At 37.5% G+C, this 18,669-nt stretch overlaps 1 protein-coding gene across 1 annotated transcript in view; it reads left to right on the top strand.

Moving 5' to 3' along the window:
- The window catches only part of tlcd3a (TLC domain containing 3A), a 40,030-nt gene that overhangs the window by 15,717 nt on the left and 5,644 nt on the right, over positions 1 to 18,669 (top strand). The window contains exons 2-4 of the mRNA XM_082171508.1: positions 9,158 to 9,244; positions 14,653 to 14,872; positions 16,882 to 16,977. Of these exons, the coding sequence (XP_082027634.1) occupies positions 9,158 to 9,244; positions 14,653 to 14,872; positions 16,882 to 16,977 (403 nt within the window). The remainder of the gene's footprint in view (positions 1 to 9,157; positions 9,245 to 14,652; positions 14,873 to 16,881; positions 16,978 to 18,669) is intronic.

The following is an 18,669-nucleotide window of genomic DNA, read 5'->3' as shown; positions in this document are numbered from 1 at the left end:
AAAATGAAGCAATGATAAAAAGACAATAACGAAAAGAAAGAAACATACCAGTACAGCAAATGGGAGTCAAACGCATGGTCAAATGACGCAGCGTGTGACGTCACAACATGTGACAACCTTTGGGGTCATAGTGCACAGAACGTGATACGTCAATGAGCATCGGAAGATGTAACTATCAATCGCAGATCTACAGAACATGTGTCCAAAGACGTGCAATGCATTTTTGTGTGTTTTTTTTTTTTTGTAAACGCATATTACGCAATTTGTACAGACTCATTAGAGGGTGAAAAGAACGCAACAGGAGCATGTTGGAGGCTTGATCTGAACATGTTACATCTCTGGTTTTGTATGCAAAAAGAGTTATTGAGCTAGCGATTTGGTTTCAGTTTCTATAGGCTCTTAAACAGACACACGCAAACGGGAGCGCCGGCGCTCCCGTCGGTCTTAAAGGGTTAACTGCACCTGTTTGAAACACCTGTCCACACACTCTATCAAACAGACTCAAACCTCTCCACAATGGCCAAGACCAGAGAGCTGTGTAAGGACATCAGGGATAAAATTGTAGACCTGCACAAGGCTGGGATGAGCTACAGGATAATAGGCAAGCAGCTTGGTGAGAAGGCAACAACTGTTGGCGCAATTATTAGAAAATGGAAGAAGTTCAAGATGACGGTCAATCTCCCTCGGTCTGGGGCACCATGCAAGATCTCACCTCGTGGGGCATCAATGATCATGAGGAAGGTGAGGGATCAGCCCAGAACTACACGGCAGGACCTGGTCAATGACCTGAAGAGAGCTGGGACCACAGTCTCAAAGAAAACCATTAGTAACACACTACGGCGTCATGGATTAAAATCCTGCAGCGCAATGGAGGTGGAAACATCATTCTTTGGAGATGCTTTTCTGCAAAGGGGACAGGATGACTGCACCGTATTGAGGGAGGATGGATGGGGCCATGTATCGCGAGATCTTGGCCAACAGCCTCCTTCCCTCAGTAAGAGCATTGAAGATGGTTCCTGGCTGGGTCTTCCAGCATGACAACGACCCGAAACACACAGCCAGGGCAACTAAGGAGTGGCTCCGTAAGAAGCCTCTCAAGGTCCTGGAGTGGCCTAGCCAGTTTCCAGATCTGAACCCAATAGAAAATCTTGAGGGAGCTGAAAGTCCGTATTGCCCAACGACAGCCCCGAAACCTGAGGGATCTGGAGAAGGTCTGTATGGAGGAGTGGGCCAAAATCCCTGCTGCAGGGAAACCTGGTCAAGAACTACAGGAAACGTATGATCTCTGACCTTGCAAACAAAGGTTTCTGTACCAAATATTAAGTTCTGCTTTTCTGATCTATCAAATACTTATGTCATGCAATAAAATGCAAATTAATTACTTAAAAATCATACAATGTGATTTTCTGGATTTTTGTTTTAGATTCCGTCACTCACAGTTGAAGAGTACCTATGATAAAAATTACAGACGTCTACATGCTTTGAAAGTGGGAAAACCTGCAAAATCGGCAGTGTATCATATACTTGTTCTCCCCACTGTATAATGATGAGCAAGCAGCAGTTCAGATTGTGTGTTCATCCCTGCCCATGCTACATCACGGGATATTGTGTGTTGTTTGTTTGGGAGCGGAGCGGAGCTGGCTGTGAGCATTGTGAACATCTTCCATCATGGATGCTCCGCTCCCACCTGGCGCTCTTTCCAGGGTGCCCTCAGGCTCACGTTCCTCATGGCTCGGGTCCCCCCAGTGTTGCATTCAGTTCATGGGGATCGCAAATGGATTTAGCAGAGGGGTTAGAGGCGGGCCCAGCCTTATTTCTGCCCTCACCTGCTAGATCCATTGCCTTTTCACACGCTGCGGTTTCTTCCTTCCTGAGTGAAACACCGGTGGTACAATTATCTAGCTAGGAGCTAGATGTTGTAAGCATCGACGCAGGAGATGCTGAGGACTCGCCACCTCACTCTCCTTCATACGAGGAGTTGGTGGAGGTTGTGACTCGCGCTGTTGCCAGATTAAGTATTGACTGGCTGAGAAGCAGGACGTTCGTCCCAAAATCAAACTGATCGAACGCTTCCTGCCCTTAAGAGCACAACCTCCCCATCTGGGCCTGCCATTTTGTCCTGATCTCCACACTGAGGTGTCGAGATTGTGGAAGAAACCGGTCTCCTATCGTGTTTATAGTGCACAAACATCTCACTATTCAGCAATAGTTGGCCACAAAGCGCACGGTTATGGGACTTTCGGCTTTTGTGGGTAAAGCTTAAGCAGCGTCTGGTCAGGCTGCAGCATGTCTACATACTATGTCATTGCTGCAAGCCTACCAGGCAGTTCTGTTAGGAGAACTTGATGAGGGCGGGGGTATTGGCCCTGACGCAGTTTCAGAATTATGACAGCCCTGGTGAAAAAAAAAGAAGAGCTTTCTGTTGGACGCCCTGCTATTGCCTCCTGGCCTCTTTGGCGACGCTGTTAACACAGTCGTCGAGAGGTATCAGGAGGCCAGTAAGCAGGGGCCATAGAACGTGTACCTCCACCCGACAGAGAAGACGATTTATACAGCCGGAATTTAATAGTTCCAAAGAAGGATTGGGTGTTGCGTCCCATTTTCAATCTGCGTCATCTGAACCAGTCTTTGAGACAGATCGTATCACAGATCAGGTCCGAGGACTAGTTTGTCACTGTCAGGGCAGGACTTAGGGGGCTGGGGTGCCCATGGGCTAGATGTTATGTTTAAATGGCATCCATAGCCGCTCACCACATTCCTTTGGGTGGAATATTTTTTGGTAGAGACCCTTTGGTAACACGTTTCCTCCTTGGCACATTGAGGCTGAGGGCTGTGGTACTGGCTTGGGATCTGGCCGTGGTGCTCCAAGGCCTGTCCCTGGCTCTCTTCGAGCCTATTGAAGAGGTTCCAGTTAGGTTTCTGAATCTTGAAGTGTTGTTCCGAATCACGTCTCTTAAAAGAATATGGGATCTGCAAGCTCTATCGGTTACCCCTTTGTGCTTGGAATTTGTACCTGACATGATGAAGGCTTTTCTTCACCCTATGCCAGATTATATCCCTGAGGTCCCCACAAATGGAGCTAGATCTATTGTGTTGCAGGCCTTCTGTCCTCCGCCCTTCCGGGATCCAGACCAGGAAAAGAGAAAATCTACTTTGTCCAGTTCAGGCATTAGATGCTTACGTCCACAGAGCTGCCCTGTGGCGTAAATCTGAACAACTGTTCATCTGTTTTGGGTCTCCTAGCAACAATGCATCTAAGCAGAACCCATCTAACCCAGCATCTAAGCAGAGGATGAGCAAGTGGATAGTTGAGGCTATCTCTTCTTGCATATGAGTCGGCCGGACTACCTTCTCCTATGGCAGTCTGAGCCCCACTCGACTAGGAGTATAGCTGCTTAGGCTCTTCTGTCAGGAGTTTCACTTCAAGATGTTTGTGATGCGGCCGGCTGGTCCTCACCACACATATTTGTGATGTTTTACAACCTGCACTTGAGCTTTACACCAATGGCCCAGGTGCTTTCATCTCATCTCTTCAAACGATTTCACACTAGACAGACACTTGTCATTATGGCGTAGTGCGTATAAATGTTCCCACAGCGTCAATTGATGCAGCGCGAGTTCCCTTGAAAGGAAACGCCTCGGTTACGACTAGGGGTGTGCGATATTGACAAAATTATATCTCGATATTTTTTCTGATTTTCTCGGTAACGATTATTAGACGATATGTTTTTTTTCAATATGTTTCAATTGATGTTTACCTTATATGGGCATTTTTACCTTTAGAAATCCAATTTTTAAACTTAATTATATGCATGCATCATCTTTGTGTCAATTTCATAAATGTAATCAAATTCAATTAAAAAAGACACAAAAGGGCTGTTACCAATCAAATGAAATCAAAATTCATCTTTGCAATATTGAATATTGATATTTAAAATTATTTAAAATAAGAAAAGATACTTTAAATGTGAAATTGAAACCGCCAGTAGGTGGCAGTAAGTCACTGTTAATGAGCGAATCATTGAGATTCAACCGATTCATTCAAACGGCTAATTCATTCAAGGACAGAAGCATTTGACTATCTTAATCTATCCTAGTCAACTGATTCGTTCAAAAAGCTGATTCACTCAGTAAGGAAACACCGCCGTGTGTGGCTTTGTTTTGAACAATTTTCGTTGGGTGAAATAAAAGTCACTTAATATTAACTTTTCGTTTATTAAACTTGTATAAAATCAATATCACATTTGTTATCATTCTGATATTTGGAGAAAAAATGCACTCTTGTGATATTTATTACTAAATTATATAAATGAAGACTAAATCACGCTGTAAAAGTGTGCACTCTAAATGCGCACCCACACTAGTCTAATCTACAAGACTACATCACGCAGAGTATGCATGCACTCTCTGGGTGTGTGTGAGGGATAGGCTATACACCAGGGGTCGGCAAGTAACTTTGGCCGCGGGCCAATATTTTTTTTAGCCAGTAGACGGCGGGCCAGCTACACAGAGTAGGCCTATGGATACAAATGAAATACTCTTATATAGGCCTATAATTGTGGAATATGATGGGTCCGTCACCGTCCGTGGATCATTCGTTCAATCGTTTTTTCAAATTAAAACCAAAAATAAAAAGATGAAAAACGACTTGTTTTTCCATTATTTATTTCCTGAACTAAAATGAAAAAACTAATAACAATGGGTTTTCTGATTTTCTGATTGTGCTCAGATCAAAAATAGAAAAAATGTATTACTGGATTAGACAAATTTTTATTTTTATTTTTAATTTAACACCTTAGGCATATATCAAGGAAATCATTTTAAACCGATCAAGTACTATTGTGGTAACAGATTACAGCCATTTTAATAAAGGTGTGAATAGCAATCATACTCATTCGCTTACAGTCCGACTTTTGAACTTTATTCCTTTTTTTTGTATTATTATTTATTCGGGACACACACATACACACCTAAGGTTTAAGGAGTTCTGCTCGGGACAGTTTTTTTTCTGTCCCGCTCCCACAAGGTTCTATTCAGCAACCGCTTAAAATACACTCGGTGTTCACCCGCTTTATTTCCCGACCTGACGGTTCCGCAAAATTTAGATCTCGTTTCCATAATCTCACATTCAAATGTCTCTAACGGCAAGAATGAGATTAAGTAGCCTATAATAAATGCTATACAAAAATTGTGTTCGTGTCAATATAAATATTAGGCTATTTTAACATTGTACTGTCAGCAGAGAAAAAAAATGCCACAGAAAAAAATTATGAAATATAAATAGCCTAACATAAATGAAATAGGACAAAGCCTATCACTCAAATTTCTAAGCAACATAAACGAAAATCATATTGCCCTACTGACAAATGAAGTAGGCTATTTTCTGCCGAACTATTTCAAACATCCTTGCAAAAAAAGAATGTTGTTGACTGACAATGGTTTCAGTACCAAACAGCTCCTCAGAGCTAGGTGTACAGGTGGTCAGAATTAAGTGCGGATACGCTGTCAAAAGATGTCGGGAGTGGGCTATTGTCAGTCAGACCGCCCGCTCCGTCCAAAGTAGCCTACACCAGAGTTCTGACCGCTACCGTCTTTTGACGCGCGAATGGACACAAAGTGGTCAAGCGTATAACTAGACGCGGCAGGCGCGAATTTGACGCGCTATTCGCGTCCAGTGTGAACGCACAGTTATACTTGTAATGCAATATGCAATGTAATCCCGCGCCGCATGATTCCCTATGGGTGTTTCACACAGTATGGCCGACTACGGCTTTTCTCAAGTAGTGGAAGAGTTTTGTGCAGCATTTAGGACTTCCAAAATAATCCGGCGGGCCAGAAAATATTGCTGGCGGGCCAGTTTTGGCCCGCGGGCCGCCAGTTGTCGTTCCCTGCTATACACGATAATGTCAAATCGCACATGTTTAAAACAACAATTACGATTCGCAGGTGAAATATATCGCACACCCCTAGTTACGACTGTAACCTTGGTTCCCTGAAGAAGGAATGAGACGCTGTGTCGCCCTGCCATACCTCCTGTGTGCCTGTCAGTGACTTACTTCAGCCTATTAGAAGCTGGCGTTGCACTGTTTGGGCATGCTTTATAGTTTCCTGGTTCATGATGTCACCCGCCTCTGATGTCCCGTCACACCATTGGACTGATTTCATATGTGCTTCACGACGCAATCACGCTGAGCGTTCCCACAGCGTTAGCCAACCTAGCGTCTCGTCAGGGAATGAAGGTTACAGTCGTAACTGAGGCGATTTCAAATCACAGTTGGGATAAAAAAAAATCCATTTGAAGTGAATGATAATGTATACGGATCGCTTTATAGGAGATCTATTTAGGTATTTTAGATCTCCTCCTTCCTACCTCTGATAGTGACTGCTAAAAAAACTAAAGAAAATTAAATAAAAATAATTACAAAAACACAACATTTCTAAAACTTCAATTAAAACAGTTTGTAATTGTAATTAAAACAGGATTGAGCACTGTTGTTTACTACTTTTTATCTATGTTTGATATTTGGAGATAAGAAAGTATGTCATGCAAGCCACCCCCAAATCTACACCAAAGAAGCGTTTTCTTCTCCTCCCTTTTTTCTTTCTTTCCGAGCTTGTTGTAAGAGAAAAACTGAGAGAGAGGGGGATACAAAGAGTGGATTGTGTAAAATGGGTCTTGTGACAGTATTCAGGCAGCAAGGCTCCAAGGATACAGTGATGTGGGGAGCAGAGCTCTGTGCGTGTGTGTTTGTGGAGGGAAGCGCTTATCCAGTGGCCAACTCAGGCGTAAGCTGTCAGGCCCAGGTCACGTGACCGTCGTTGTCATGACGAGCAAGCGTCATCTCATGTACAATGCTCAGCCGTGCAGCTCAGCAGGCAGTCAGAGGCTTAGACTGAGCTCTACAATGAACTTACACTTCATTTCATTCTTTTTCACAGCCCTAATGTGACTGATATATTGTGCTTTATAAAGACTGCAATATGCCGCAAAAAACCTGTTGACAAATAGTTGACAAATAATTAGCCATTAGTTTTTTTCAACATTAAGGTTTTATTTTATTTTATTGCGTTAATACTTGTTGTCAGACAATATAATTTGAATGTGTATTTTTTTCATTTCCATTTGTAATCTGCAAATTTAATGTCTCTTCATCCTCACAAACTTTTACTTAAATGGAACAAAAAAAAGCTATAATTTTATTTAAAATGAGAGAGAAAAATGTAAAACACTACAATAAGTGCATTAACTAACAATTAATTACAAAACAATTAAGGTACTGAGAAATATGATGCAGTATAGGTGTCGCAATTATATTCAGTTTAGTTTGGTTTTCTGTCTTTGTGTTCATTTCCTGTCTGCATGTCTGATGTGTTGCCATGGTTTCTGATTTGATTGTATATCCTATTCAGCTGTGTTCACCTCATTAACCTGTGTATTTAAGGGCCCATCCACACGGAGACGCGATTCGCTGTATACGTATAAATTTTTTATCGTTTTGGCGTTTCGTCCACACGGATCCGGCGTTTTAGGAGACTGAAACTGCTATTTTTTTAAACCGTATCCCAAGGTGGATAAATATGAAAACGCCGCCCTTGCGTTTTCGTGTGTACGGCCAATCCGTAAATTTTGTGAAACGATGATGTCATCACACCAAGTGTCAACTAGTCAGACACCGTTAAGTCACAGCAACTACATTTATGGTTTTTCATATTGTTCAACAAAGTTCTTGATTAAAAAAGAAAAAAAGAAAAAAGAAAAAAAGAAGCTACTGCCTAATATTATTGTTGTATACAGCCATAGTATACAGCGCGCAAGGTTTATGCGCATGCTTTAAGTCTTCTTCTCCGTTTTTAGTGTATGTCTGTGGCAGAATTACAGCGCCACATACTGGTCTGGCATGTATACTACATCGTTTTGAGTCGGTTTCAGTGGTTTCGTGTGTACGCAGATATTTCTTGAGATGACGCCGTGTTTACGGAATTTATTTTTTTAATGGGGAAAAAAAATATCGGATAGGGAAAGCTCTGGCTTCGTGTGGATGTGACCTAAGTTCCTGTGTTTGAATCCTCATTTGTCCGGTATCGTCAGTGTTGTACTACTTTGCCTGCCTCCCTTTTTCGGAGTTTGTTCTTTGTGGATTTACTATTAAAGACTATTTAGTATCTTTATCCTAACTATGGTGCTTTGGACTTCCACGAGTTGTGACAATAGGACTGTACTATCTGTTCCCTCAACTTTAACCAGTTTATTCATTCCAGAATGTGATTGAGCATCTTCAGAGAAGATACTGACACTGTCAGTCATCATAGAAATATATATCACATGACCTCTGACTATTATTAATAAATTAAGCTTGAAAGGGGATGGATATAAGCATCAGTAGTTAAAAAGATTATTTTTACCCAAACTGCCATTACTCTTGCCATTTTTTTTCTACAACAATACACTATGAGTCTAGAATAAAACCCTTTAAGGTGGGTCTTAAAACTGTTTTTCCATAATAATGAATATATGATTTTTTTATATGTACTGTTTTACCCAACGGTATCAGGTTGGCGAGGTACAGCAGAAACACTTTATCTTTCCCACACACACAAACAGTATGACTTTATCTCCATTTAGGGTTTGATGGTGGTGGATGACTTTCGGGCCTGGCTAACTCTAACATTTAACCCCATTAACACGGAAGCTTATCATTTAATTCAGGCATGGACACCAAGTCACGACTGAACATGTCCTAATGAGCAGTTGATGCCATATCATTCATGTAGATTTTTGAAATAAAGACTCGAGTCAGAGTATTCTGGCCACACTTCAATATAATTAAAGTACTGGGGCTTTCAAGCTCAAAAATGACCAAAAAACAAACAAAAACAAGCATCATAAAAGTGATCCATACTGGTCAGTTATTCACTGAAAATCTTGACATCCACTTGCTCTCCTTGATGGGCCCTTTAGTTACAGTCAAATAACAAACTTTTAAATTTAAATTATCACTGGTATATGCTTCAAATGATCCATATAAATAATAGTGTTTTATTTTTTATTATTGCATAAAAACGTAAGTATTTTTTTTTTTTAATGTTGTTTATAGCCTCTAGGGTGGAAATATCTAAATATGAGGTAACCTGCATGAATTTATTTGTCCTCTTGTAGGCTGGTGTCATCCATTCACGCTGTTATGGCCACTGCAGCTGGAATCATTGTGGTGTCCTCGTGCAAAGGCAATGTGATTATGGACCGGTAAGTGGACCAATCCTGTTCCACACCTTTCACAGTGCACCAATAATAAGCTTTTCTGTTGCAAAGGATTATATTGTCCTGCATCTTTGTGTTAAGGTAATGATAAAGCAGCACTAGATACTGATTGGTTAATACAGTGTACATTTGTGCTGCTGTGAACACATCTAGATACAGTGCCTATAATGGAAATAAGGCACCTGTCAAAGCGTATTACTCATTTCAGTAACCAATTACAAATAAATTCTACTCTAACGTTTAAATGATTAGGGTCAGTAAGATTTTTTTTAAATAAATACTTTTATTCAGCAAGGATACATTAAATTGATGCAAAAGTGACAGTAAAGACGTTCATAATGTAATATTAATATTTTCGGTAACACTTTTAGAATACTGTTTCTTACTGCATAACTAATAAGGAATTACTGAAGAACTAATAGGTAATTCTTCATTAACTATTTCTTCACTACTGTTAACTACTTAGGAAGATGTTTTAACTAATCAGTATGCAATAGAATTTTATGATTGTGTTAAGTAACGGTTAGTTAATCAATAACTAACGAATTATGTCATACCTCCTGAAGAACTACTATTAATTGTCTACAAATTAAGGTTCTAAAAACTACATTGAGTTGTGGCCCTTTCTAATTTACTAATGTTTTTAATAGTAGTAGTATTAGGAAAAAACAATTGTAACAAATACATATACCGGTAAATGTTACAGAGGTTTTTGCCTGTGTGGTTTTGTGAGTGTGTTCTGTAAGAAATCAACTTCAAAAAGGAACCCCACTCAAGTGCCTTGCCATAACTAACCTCAGATTAGTTTTTATATTTTATATACAATACTGTGTGTGTCCATTTTCCTCAGCATAGAATGCCATTGAGTAAATTCATGTATTTGAGGCAATGACTGAAAATATAGGTAACTTATTAGTAATTAATAAAGAATTATTTGATAATTCTGCAGGAATTACTTATAACCTGAAACAGTATTCTAAAGTGAAAATATAGGGAACTTATTAGTAATTAATAAAGAATTATCAAATAATTCTTCAGGAATTACTTAGAACCTGAAACAGTATTCCAAAATGAAAAAATAGGGAACCCATTAGTAATTAATAATTCCCACATACTTCTGACTCAAATCAAACTTGCTGTAAAAAAACACTATTAACGAAATCATCTAAACCTTAGCCTACACGACAATGACTAGTTTACATGATATCTTCCTTTATTTCAGAACATTTCTTAATACAGCATATATTTTATTTCGTTTTAACATGTACAATAGCCGACTGCCTACATTTAAACTTGTTTAACAAACATTTTCGAATCAAAAGTTAAACATTTAAATTAAAAGCAATTCAAGTTTAATCAACTGGTCTCTGTTATCCCTTTTCCACGGTAGTGGTGCCTGGATCTCTTGCGCTTCGGCGGGGAAACTGCTTAACTTCAGACCGCCGCCCTGCGTTTCACTCATTGCCGAAAGATGCTGTGACTGACTCCATAACCTGCCCATAAACAAACAGTGCACAGCTATGAGAACATATTTTAACATTAGATTTAGTATCTTTAGAAATAAAATAATTTGTTTTATGCAAGGGATCAGGCGTTTCCATCACGCAAAAAAGACCAATGCGACACTCGTTAGTTAGGTGACTGACATCGTGTCCTTGTATGTTGCCTTGCATAAAATAAAATGATTTACAGCAGAGTAATTATTTTATAGATTAAATAAAACGTACACAAACCTGTATTTCGCCAAAGAAATGCACCAAATCGGCGGCGCTGAGAACTCTCCAAAAGAGGATGCAAAAGCCTGCGCTCTTGCATCACCAAATCTCTGTAAAATGTAGGCTACCGTGATATTGCCAGAACTTGAATGATGCAAAAGAAGTTTAAAATGTATAAGAACCAAGTATAATAATAAGGTGTAATGTACATTATGATAAGTTTTGCTAATGAAATAAAAAGTTTGCTTATTTGCAGATCAATAAATATAGGTCTGCACTTATCTTTCTTATTAGTGCTGAAGAATGTTATTAGAATGAAGAATTAGTGCAATTTACTTTTTAAGTACTTTTTACTTTGTACTTTTACTAAGGTAATTTTGAACCTGAAATTTTGAATAGGCCTAATTATAATTTTACTGGAGTAATAATTTATTGGGGTATCTGTACTTTACTCAAGTACTTCATTTGTGTACTTCATCCACCATTCCAAAATGAACGGATTATTGTAGTGAATACTGTGTATGACTGTTCATTAGTAGTTACTTCATAGTTATTTTTCTTTAACCTTAATTAGTAGATAATTAATAGTAGTTATTCAGGAAGTATGACAGAACTAATACTTAGCACAATCATACAATTATATTACACACTGATTAGTTAACACATCTTCCTTAGTAGTTAACAGTAGTGACTTAAGTGTTAATGAAGAACTACGTATTAGTTCTTCAGTAATTTCTTATTAGTTATGCTGTAAGTAAGTAAGAAACAGTATTCTAAAGTGTTACCATATTTTCTTTTACAAAAAAAAATCTGTTTCAAATACTGTTCTTTTGAACTTTCTATTGTCAAAGAATCCTGAATAAAAGGTATCCGTTTTCACAAACATATTAAGCAGCACAACTGTTTTCAACATTGATAATAAAAAGAAATGTATCTTGAGCACCAAATAAGCATATTAGAATGATTTCTGAAGGATCATGTGACTGAAGACTAAAGTAATGGCTGCTGAAAAATCAGTTTTACCATCAAAGGAAATAAATTAAAATGGAAAAGAGTTATCATAAATTGTAATAATATTTCACAATATTACTGTTTTTACTGTATTTTTGCTCAAATAAATGTAGCTTTGGTGAGGATAAGACACTTCTTTCAAAAACATTAAAAACATCTTACCAACCTCAAACTTTTCAATGGTGTATTTCAAACTTTTCATATTCTGTTATGATAATACACAAATAAATGTCAAAACAGGACAATTTCTCAAATCCTCTTTCTCTAAAGCATCACTACACTACATCAACAGTTTGATGTTCAAAATTGGTGTGATGTTGCTTTAAGAAGGCGGCCCATTAGACCCTACCTGCCCATGCCTTTGTTCACCTCAGTGACGCCAGTCACAACAGCCTCAGGGCAACAGTGCTTACCTCTATTTCCATGCCACATCTGCTGACCCCTTTGGCTCCGCCCCCACCCCAAGGACACAGGGAGGAGGAGATTAGGTACATAGAGTCCCAGGGCAACAGCTGTTACCTTCCTATGTGCCCTTCCTCCCTCTGCCCTTCCCCGGCACTAGACTGACACCTGCAATTTCAGCCTCTGCCACCTGTTCATGTGTGCTGGGTGAAATGTGTGCGTGTGTTTGTGGCATAACAGTGTAATCCACGGAAGGCACTTGCCAGGCAAGCCTAGAGAAAACTCCCAACCACCCTGCTAATCCCCCAAAGGCTTAATACTTGGCTCGAGCACATGCACAGCCATGATCCTCAGTGACAAGGAGCATCCAGTGATACTGTGAGTGTTAAAGGAATAGTTCACTCAAAAATGGAAATTCTGTCATCATTTACTCGTGTTGTAGAAATATTTCAGATATTTCACAGGATGTGTAAGCTGCTGTTTTCCATCTTAGTGGATGGGGACCAGAGGAGGCTGTGGTTACCTTTCACTTTGATTATATAGAAAGGAACAGCTTGAACATTCTGCTAGATATCTCTTTTTGTTTTCCACCCAAGAAAGAACGTCATATAAAAAAAAAAAACATTAAAAAAAAACCAACAACAACAATAAAAACTTAGATTTATCGTTCAGAAGTGTGGGGTCTGTATGTTTTGAAATAAGACTGTTATGCTCACTATGGCTGATAAAAATAACAGTAAAACAACAATACTGTGAAATTACAATATCTATTACAATAACTTTTCTATTTTAATATACTTTAAAATTCCAGTGATGGCAAAGCTAAATAACTCCAGTTTCAGTGTAACATGATCCTTCAGAAATCATTCTATTATGCTGATTTGGTGGTCAAGAAACATTTCTGATTATTATTAATGCTGAAAACGGCTGTGCCGCTTAATATTTTTATTGAAACGATAAAAATTTTCAGGTTTCTTTGGCAAATAGATAGTTCAAATCAACAGCATTTATTTAATGCATCCTTGCTGAATAAAAGTATTAATTTCTTTAAAAAAAATCTTACTGACCCCAAACTTTTGAACAGTAAGATACATGGGATGCATACGATTATACAAACGATGGTACTATACAGAATGTTTTCCATATGAAGGAAGTGGATGGGGATTTATTCTGCCAAACTTCAAAAAGATGAATGAAATCACCATAAAAGTATCATAAACAAATCATGTGCTATATACCAAATCTTCTGAAGCCTTTATGCATGCTGTTTGTTGATATGTGTGGATGTTAATTCGCATATCTATGATAATAATTTGCGTAAGGTTCAAGTTTTGTGTACCTTAACTATTTTGTTTTCTTTTAGCTTGTTAATTGTTAAATAATAAAAGTTCTTGAGAAAAAGCATTGTGAATCTTATATTTACCATATAATTGATGCATATCTCATCTGTGGTGTGTATGAACAGTATAGAAATGTCACAGGTTAGTGTAGCTGTAAGCTCTGTGGTAATTAAAGAATTCACCACTAATCACATGTGCAAAGACTGTGGATCACAGTGACTTTGCTATAGTTTATCCAATACAAACATACACACATAAGCTTACTTGGATATAAAAAAATGATGACAACTTGGATCATGTACATTTCCCGGAGCAGCTCACTCTGTGTCCTCCTCTAGTTTCCATATGTGTTTGGTCCATAGAAATTGGTTATTCACTACTGTAAATAAACGTTACTGGCTGATGGTTTCCCGGGCACAGGGCGCAGATGCGACTAATCGATAATCAAATTAGTTGTTGATTATTTTCATTATCGATAATAATGGTTTTTATTGATTAGTTGTTGCAGCTCGAGACTTCTGTGTCACACATCCTTCAGAAATAATTTTAATATGCTGGCTTAAGAAACATTTCTTATTATTACCAATGTTGAAAACAGTCGTGCTGCTTAATATTTTTGTGAAAACCGTGATACATTTTTTCAGGATTCTTTGATGAATAAAAAGTTCAAAAGAATAGCATTTATTTGAAATAGGAAATCTTTTGTATTAAGAGTAATGTCTTTACTGTCTTTTTTGATCAATTTAATGTAAAGTATTCATTTAAATGTGAAGTTTTTACTGAACCCACACTTTTGAAATAAAAACTTTTAGAATACTTAAAAAAAAGGTGTTTTTTAGAAGATGAGACTAAGCATATTTGTATGTTTGTTTGAAATCACTCCACACATGATTTGTTCACCTATTCTGTTCATTTTCTATTCCAGACACTGGCTGACCACCTATTTTGTCATTTGGTATGGCGTTCCCTACATGTCATATGACATCTTCGCCATGTACCTCAGCCATTACTATCGCTTCCGGGTCAAAGGCCACAAGGATTATAAAAGCCACTCTCTACGAACCGTCAACTCATTTGTGAAGAAAGAGTTCCTGCTGGTCCTCCATCACATTGCACTACTCTCCATTCTACTGCCTGTGACTCTGGTGAGAGAGAGCACAGAAATACAGGGATAGAGACTCGGATGAGTGATATGACAACCAATAATATGACGGGAGAGAGTAATGGGCGCACTCAAATAACCAACTCCACCTATAGCCAGGACCAAATGGGGAGGGATTGTAAAAAGGGGAATGAGGTGCTTTTGTGTCCGTTAAGTACCTGATTCTATGAGAAACAATTACCTTAATAGCAGCTGTTACACTGCCAGAGTACATGCAGTGGGACAGACACACACACACTGGTGGAAACCTGGTCTTTTGTTTGGTGTCTCTGGGCTGTCAGTGGTGATATGAGATCACTTTACCCACGCTTCCATTATTCACACACAGCTGCTACTCAGATACCACCTCACAAACACGTTGCTTTGTGCTCCTGTTCCACAAAATGTCCCACGAGTCACCAACGTGGACAAACAGATTTTGACATGCATGGTAATAACACAAATAAGGACAAGACCCAGACCACCACAACAAAACATCTGACTTTTATTCAAGATATATAACAATTCACTTCACTGAAATATATATTATTTAATACATTACTATACAGTAATGTTAAGTAAGGCATTTGGCATTGACAAAAAGGATGTATAGATAAATAAAATAGAGATAAATATTATAGAAGCCATAGACTTCCCCCAAACCGTGTAGTTTAAGATTGCGCTTCAGGTTAGCGGGAAGGGTTCAGGTGGCTGTTCTAACTGGTCATTCTTATCTTGTTACATTTATACACACATTACACACCTTTGATCCACCATATCCAGCATTGTATATCATAACACATACATATGATGTGGACCATTTCCAAAACTAGGAGTCATTTCTAGACATTATCTGCATCTGTGTAAATGCCATTCTCTCCATTGTGTCTAGTGTTGTCTTTGTTTTTGCTCATGAGGGTCAGTTTCACTTTGTTTGTCTTTTAATTTAGTATTGCCTATAACTTTATTGTAGCTTGATTTGAACAGTTACTTTAGCCTATGATTTCTAGCAGAACACTGACAGGGAGGTGTGAGCTGTGATGTAGAGCCTGATTTGTCACTAGGGCTGTAAATATTTTCTCTGACAGTGGTTTATTTCGATTACGTTTCTTTATTTACGGTGTAATGATTTATGATTTGATAATAGTTCGTTTTTATTAGCTTATTTTAGTAATTTTAAGTTTTGTTATTTTATTTTAATATACATTAAATAATTATAATATACATTTGATTAATCATAAGGAATATAAATTTAAATTCTTAAAAATGTAATATATAATGTTTAGTTAATAATATAAAAATAAAAATGCCCAAATGTAACTGGAGGGACACTGGAAGTAGATTGGGTATCTGGATTTTTTCAGAAAATATGTGAATTTTTTTGTGTGTGTGTGAAAAGGCGATACTATATTCAAATGTCTGGGTCAGTAAGATTTTTTTTTTTTTTTTTTTAGAAATCATGAACTTTCTATTTATCAAAGCATTGCTATAAAATATTTCACAAAAGTATTAAGCAGCACAACTGTTTTCAACACTAATACTAAGAAATGTTTCTTCAGCACTAAATCATGTCTATTTAATTTTGAAGAAACATTTCTTAGTATTAGTGTTGAAAACAGCTGTGTTGCTTGATACTGTTGTGAAATTAGAATGATTCTGAAGGATCATGTGACACTGGAGACTGCACTAATGGATGCTTTGCCATCTCAGGAATGAATTACATTTTAGAATATATGTATATCAAAATTGTAAATAATATTTCACAATATAATGTTTGTTTGTTTTTTACTCTATTTTAATCAAATAAATGCAGTCTTGGTGAGCAAAAGAGACTTCTTTCAAAAACATTTTTAAAAATCTTACTTGACCCCACATTTTGAATGGTAGTGTAGGCATTACATTTTCATTATCAGATTGATGCATTACATATTATTTACACTCTTATTGTTCACATGGGTGGTGTGTGTGTTCATGTTTGTGCTGACTGGTTTTTGGTCTCTTTGTGTACATCAGTTCTTCAGGAAGAACCAGGGTGATTTCTTCATTGGCTGTCTCTTCCTCACAGAGCTCAGCACTCCTTTTGTTTCAGTGGGCAAAATCCTCATTCAGGTAACACATGCACACACTCTCACAATCTGATTGTGTGTTTTACTCAGCTGTCCTTCACAGTGCTGCACAGGGGCTGCCAGTCAACACTTTTCCTGTTTCCTTTTAGTCAAGATAAATGGTTAAATACAGAGATGGAGGTCTGTCAGTGCAACAAACAATCCAAGTATATAATAATAATAATTAATAATTTGCCGGGTTTTCATAATCAATCAATCAATCAATCAATCAGTCAATCAAATTCCTCTGAACCAAAGTAAAAAGATTTAAAATTAACTGACTTGTAAAAATTGTGATTAAGAAGACAAAAAAAATTATTATCTTGTTCACTAAGGCTGCGTTTATTTGTTCAAAAAAGTAATATTGTGAAATACTATTTTGATTTAAAATACTTTCTTTTTAAAATATATTTTAAAATGTAATTTATTTCTGTGATGGCGAAGCTTAATTGTTTGCAGCCATACGCTGATTTCACGCAGCCGCCATTTTGAAATCGAAAGTGAGGCTCCGGTGGGAAGAACCCCGGAAGTAACGATAAACAACAATGCCTTGGATTACCAACCTGAAGCTGCTGCCGCGATTTACACTATTGGATGTTAATATCCAATATAGGATATGTATATAGTTCATTCCTGCTTCTTTTTTTACATTCTGAATTATATATATATAAAAAATATATATTTATAAATGAATTTCACTGTATATAGTCTAAAGTATGAAAGAAATGTATGTACATTTTTAGAATTGACACAACATCATTAAACACAACAATACGCCATCGCATTCACGACTCTCCTGTGATTAAAGGCGACACTTCCGGTTTTCTTCCCACCGGAGCCTCGCTTTCGATTTCAAAATAACGGCTGCGTGAAATCAGCGTATTACTCCAGTCTTCAATCACATGATCTTTCCGAAATACATTTAATATGCTGATTTGGTGCTCAAGAAACATTTCTTATTATCAATGTTGAAAACAGTTGTGCTGGTTAATATGTTTGTGGAAACTGTGATAAAAAAGATTTCAGGATACTTTGATGAAGAGAATGTTCAAAACAACAGTATTTAATTGAAATAGAAATCTTTTTTTAACACTTTAAATATACTGTCACTTTTAATGCAGCCTTGCTGAATAAAAGTATTAAAAGTATTAATTAAAAGTATTAATAAAAAAAAGAAAAGAAAACAAATATATATATATATATATATATATTACTGACCCCAAACCAAATGAATGGATGCATCTATAATGGTGGTGTATGATAGGGAAATAAAAATGTACTGCATAACAGCATTTCCCTGGATGAAGCATTCCGTCTCTCTACTCTGTATTTTTCAATTACTGCTGATTCTTGGTCTTTGCTTGTTTGGAGAGATTAGGTGAAATTGTTTTCAGACATGCACCACTTATGTGCCTCCACATGCCTCCTTTTGGTAGTCATGGGTATTACATTTCAAAGCAGTCCCAGCATCTTTGCAGTGACATTTATTCTTTTTTGCCAGACTATTGACTAAGTCTGGTCCACTTTGCAGCTTTTTCTGACAAAGGCCTGTTAAACAGGATGATACTGACATGTGAAAAGAAGATATTTTAAAGAATGTTTGTAACCAAACAGTTTTGGTGCCCATTGACTTCTATTAAATGAAAAAAAACAAAAAAAAAAACAACAACAATGAAATCTGATGAAAATCTGATGA

Source organism: Leuciscus leuciscus (genome assembly GCF_965113295.1).
Source record: "Leuciscus leuciscus genome assembly, chromosome: 5".
Taxonomy (NCBI): domain Eukaryota; kingdom Metazoa; phylum Chordata; class Actinopteri; order Cypriniformes; family Leuciscidae; genus Leuciscus; species Leuciscus leuciscus.
Note: the sequence above shows the minus strand (reverse complement) of the source record. Positions and strands in the feature narration are given on the sequence as shown.